This window comes from Protomyctophum parallelum, assembly GCF_964188405.1.
Source record: "Protomyctophum parallelum genome assembly, chromosome: 5".
NCBI lineage: Eukaryota > Metazoa > Chordata > Actinopteri > Myctophiformes > Myctophidae > Protomyctophum > Protomyctophum parallelum.
The window spans coordinates 22,808,182-22,812,724 of record NC_139702.1 but is presented as its reverse complement, the minus strand read 5'-3'; the positions used below and the strand labels follow the sequence as shown (position 1 = coordinate 22,812,724).

The 4,543-nt window shown below is 39.4% G+C and overlaps 1 protein-coding gene across 1 annotated transcript; it reads left to right on the top strand.

Annotated features, from left to right (window-relative positions):
- aanat1 (arylalkylamine N-acetyltransferase 1) lies at nt 1-1,409 on the top strand (the record flags this gene model as incomplete). The annotated part of the gene is made up of 3 exons (XM_083764372.1): nt 1-151; nt 333-487; nt 1,009-1,409. The coding sequence occupies 3 exons, from the start codon at nt 1-3 to the stop codon at nt 1,312-1,314; spliced, it is 612 nt and encodes a 203-aa protein (XP_083620498.1). The 3' UTR covers nt 1,315-1,409.
- Nucleotides 1,410-4,543: the final 3,134 nt, after the last annotated feature.

Sequence of the window (4,543 nt, the reverse complement as noted above, 5' to 3'; positions counted from 1 at the left end):
ATGTCAGTGGTGGTAAGCGCCGTGCCATTCAACAAACCACTCCACATGCGGTTTCCAGTTCCCCGGGGGCGACGCCACACGCTCCCGGCCAGCGAATTTCGTTGTCTCAGTCCGGAGGATGCCATCAGTGTATTTGAGATAGAGAGAGAGGGTACGTAACGTTTAACCAGTCATTTAGCATACTCATTTTAAAAGTCACATGTTCCATTCATTCTGATATTACAAATGTAGTCAGTAGTCGGACATGTTTCATGTCAAACTTGTCTTGCATACGCTAATATTGTTGCCTTAGTAGTCGGCTAATCCTGCCATATGTTCTCTGACTCTGTTAGCTTTCATCGCGGTGTCCGGCGAGTGTCCCCTACACCTGGACGAGGTGCGGCATTTCCTCACCCTGTGCCCAGAGCTGTCACTGGGCTGGTTCGAGGAGGGACGCCTGGTGGCTTTCATTATTGGCTCACTGTGGGACCAGGAGAGACTTGCTGAGGTAAGAATGAATGGGAAAAAAACCTGCACAACAATTTAACTTTTTTTTCTTTCTTTCTGTGGAAATACTGTTTTGTTTTTCCTTAGAAACGTGACACAACTTATGTGACATTTTCAGTTGAAATCCTCCTCCACATAATTGGCCGCATTGGCCAATATGTGGAGAGCTGATAGACATTATAGTGCTGATAGACATTATAGATGGATACATGTTAAATGATAGAATGATAGTTTTACTGTGTGCACCCTGCACCTCTTTCACCATATAGGCTACTCGTTATTTCCATGTAGTTCAAATACAGTTTAGAATGGTGTATCATACATAAAAGTCTGTCCCAGGAAATCTGGACCCTTCTGAACAATTGTTGTCATTCATTATTCAGTGGCAAATGAAAAAATAAGTAAGACTTGTCTTCATGTCACAACATAAAATAGAATAATTAAAGTTGAATAAAAGTATACAATTTATGTTGAATGTTTACAATTAAAGCCAAACAGTGACCATATATCCCTTCTTTTCAGGACGCTCTAACCCTCCATAAGCCTCACGGCACCACAGTTCACATCCATGTATTAGCGGTCCACCAGACCTTTCGTCAGCAGGGAAAAGGTTCCATCCTGATGTGGCGATATCTCCAGTACCTCCGCTGTTTGCCCTATGTACGTCGCGCAGTGCTCATGTGTGAAGACTTCCTGGTGCCCTTCTATCAGAAGTCGGGCTTCAAAGTGCAGGGCCCCAGTGACATTACAGTGGGGCCCCTGACCTTCATCGAGATGTGCTACCCTGTTAGAGGTCACGCCTTCTTGCGCCGTAGCAGTGGTTATTGAATTCTGGTGAACCCAATGTGGATTAATCTCATCAGGGGCATTGTTGAGGACGTGAGAACATGCAAGCTTTCTTTTCAAGTGGGACCCCAATAGAGACATACTGTACGTATGTGGCTTGTTGTTTGTCTTAACTCTGAACATCATATCATTCAGCAAAGTGTGTTCCACCTGACTGTATGCTGCTTGCAGATGATTCTTATAGACATCAAACTTTTAGATTCGTCAGATAAAATGCAATTATTACATCATAACTGTTAACAGTATTACTGTATTATGCAGTCAATGTTTTTATTTGTTTTTTCATTTTATTTTATATGAATGCTGGACATTTTTCTAAATACTAAAACGTATAATTATTCATACGTTTTTAGGAGTCACAATGTGGTGACAATGTTTGCTGAATGTTACAATTCCTTTTTGTTTGCAACATTTTTTTATAATAAAAACGTTTTATCTAGAATGTAGTCTATATTTTTTATATTGTCTTTATCAATGTGGGTGTTGCACATTTCCAGCATGTATATACTGTATATTATACAAGTTAGAACTATAGGCCTACAGGTTTTTATATACCGGTATATATATATGCCCATTATTCATAAGATGGCCTACGATATCTTGTTGGGCTGGCCTTCACTCGCCAATAGAGAACATTGTTATTTGAGGCCCTGTGTGGCAAGCTTCTGTTGTATTTATCTTCACTTTTAAATCCACAAACCACAGGATATTTAACACACTCAGACACACATTACACTTACAACTCCACGAATGAACAGTGAACAAGGAAAAGACAGTTTTCATCTTTTATGCCCTAGACAAATGGAAGAAAATCCAGGACTGGATGTGTCACATATGTACGGTCTACTGTACCGGTTTTGTGTAGGCCCGGTGTATTAGCATTGTTTTTTATTGCTCACTATATTTCACCTTATGTAAAATTGTGTTTGTTTCTTTTTTACGTTGTGATCATGTTGTACTGAGGGCATCCAGAGCATGCACTCAATTGTCTTGCCTGATTAAATAAAATAGTTTATTAATGAGACTGCTATTTAGTGCTGAGATCATCTTGAATACAAGTAGGCATGCATAGTGAAACACCCAATGACTGTGGAATTAAATTACATGGGATACAGGCAATCTAGGGCCTAGATTGACACACGTGTGCTGACGCAGTGTTGTCAGTGCACGTGTGTCACGAGTCTACTTGTAAAGTTAACCTGCATGTCTGTAGTTGTACAGCATAGAATTAGGATTTAGCCAGTCAGCATGTCTATTTTCATTAGGGGCTATGACGGTAAACGTCTTGGGATTTACTAAAGTCTCTGTTTACTGCTGCCAAAGGCCTGAGAAAGAATTGTAAACATGTTCAGAGAGCAGTGAGGGGAAAACATCAGCAAACCAGATGATCTGTTCAAGTAATGTAAATAAATATACACTGAATACAGCTAACCTACTGTAGAAATGAATCAATGTTTTATATTAAAAAATATATAACATTTCTGAATTTTTTAACACAACTACAAACTCCAGACTGGTTTTATAGTTATTTTCTATACAACCTCTTCCCCAATAAGCCTTGAATCAAGACACAATCTTTATAACCTTTTTGTTAACAAATTACATTCAATTATGTCTGCTTTTAAGTTGTTTCATTAGCACCACAAGCAATCCAATTCATGGTTTCAATATGTACATAAAGAGCTGAACTACTGGAACAACTACTGTTCCTCACATCACTTGGCAAGCAAGACGAGCAACGTGTGTATGCACACACAGACCCACATGTTATCATTAGACTGGCACTTTTAATTTGATTGTTTTAACAAATAAACATTTCAAGCAGATCATGCTTTAACAAATAAACATTCAGGCAGATTGTATAAAACCAAAGCAACCGACCAGTGCCTTGCCCATGGCCTGAAATGAATCGAACATTCCCTTCTTTTTGTTTATGCCAATAAATAGAAAATTCATTTGTATTTGGTCCTAATGCAAACATATAAGTATTATTACTCTCACAGGCATATTATTGTGGTTCAAATCATTCAAATGCACACATTTCAAAAGGCACTGTACTGTACATTCCTAAAGAGGTCAGTGTTAACATTTGTTTGGACGGATTCCTAAAAACTTTGGACAGATGTGATTTCATAGCATGAAAATACACAGCATTTTAAAAAGCTAGCCTATGTTTAACAAATTGGATTTGCTCAAGTATTTTACACCAGATCACTGGTGAGGAAGTAGCTCCCTCCAAAACGTCTCGTGACTCTCGTCTTGGAGGGGGCCAATGACACTTGAAAACATGTTTTCTCTGTTAAGACTGACTACTGCATCAGTACAACCCTGGGCTGTAACGTCTAATCTATGTTTGGGTGACAGAGTAATATATATACTGATTTTGTCAAGCAAGACTTTGTCACAAGCCCCTGAATCGCTAGCCACGCCCATTAAAAATAATATGTTCAGGCCGAGTGTCAGACTACAGTGCAAAAACACAAAATATCCTGTTCAGCCGCTGACAAATTATAATTGCTCATCTTGGGACTATGTCTTAATATGAAATATTCTACAAAGTGAGGACCCACCAGAATAAAGGCCAATGACCCTTGTTTCGACTCGGTAACATGCAGCAAAATTAAAGGCAAACCCAACAAGGTATGGTAGTCGTGTGTGTGTAGTCGAAGATAAGAGCAAGATTTTCACAATTTGGTTGTGGACTGTACCAAGTTATGGTAATATGAAATCTTATGTCACTGGCTTTTCCTCAAGTTATTCAATCTTGAACATTTCTCAGGGATGAGTGGGATGGCATTGACGCTCCTTAAAAACTTACAGGCTCTTCACAGGACATGGATAGGGTTTCCGCTAGGTTTCCACCGTCTGCCGATCCGCTCAAAGTTCAGCCAAATTCAACTTTGACCCCTTCTGCCGCTGAACTTTCAACATGCAGGCTATAGAGCGACGCAGTCCCTCCCCCTTTCAGAACAACGAACGGCCCAGGAAATGAAATGCAATGCATTCTGACCATAGGATTAGTAGTATTTATTTAAAGACGGTTACGCCGCAGACAAAGCCAACTCGGATCGTGACAAATCATGACAATGAACACAATGTTTTGGGCCGATCAAATAATTTATAAGAAGAAAAACGAAACAAATAGTGTTGTCTCCTGCCTTTATTTTCTTCTTTCTAATGATTTGATCGGCCCAAAATATTGTGTTCATTG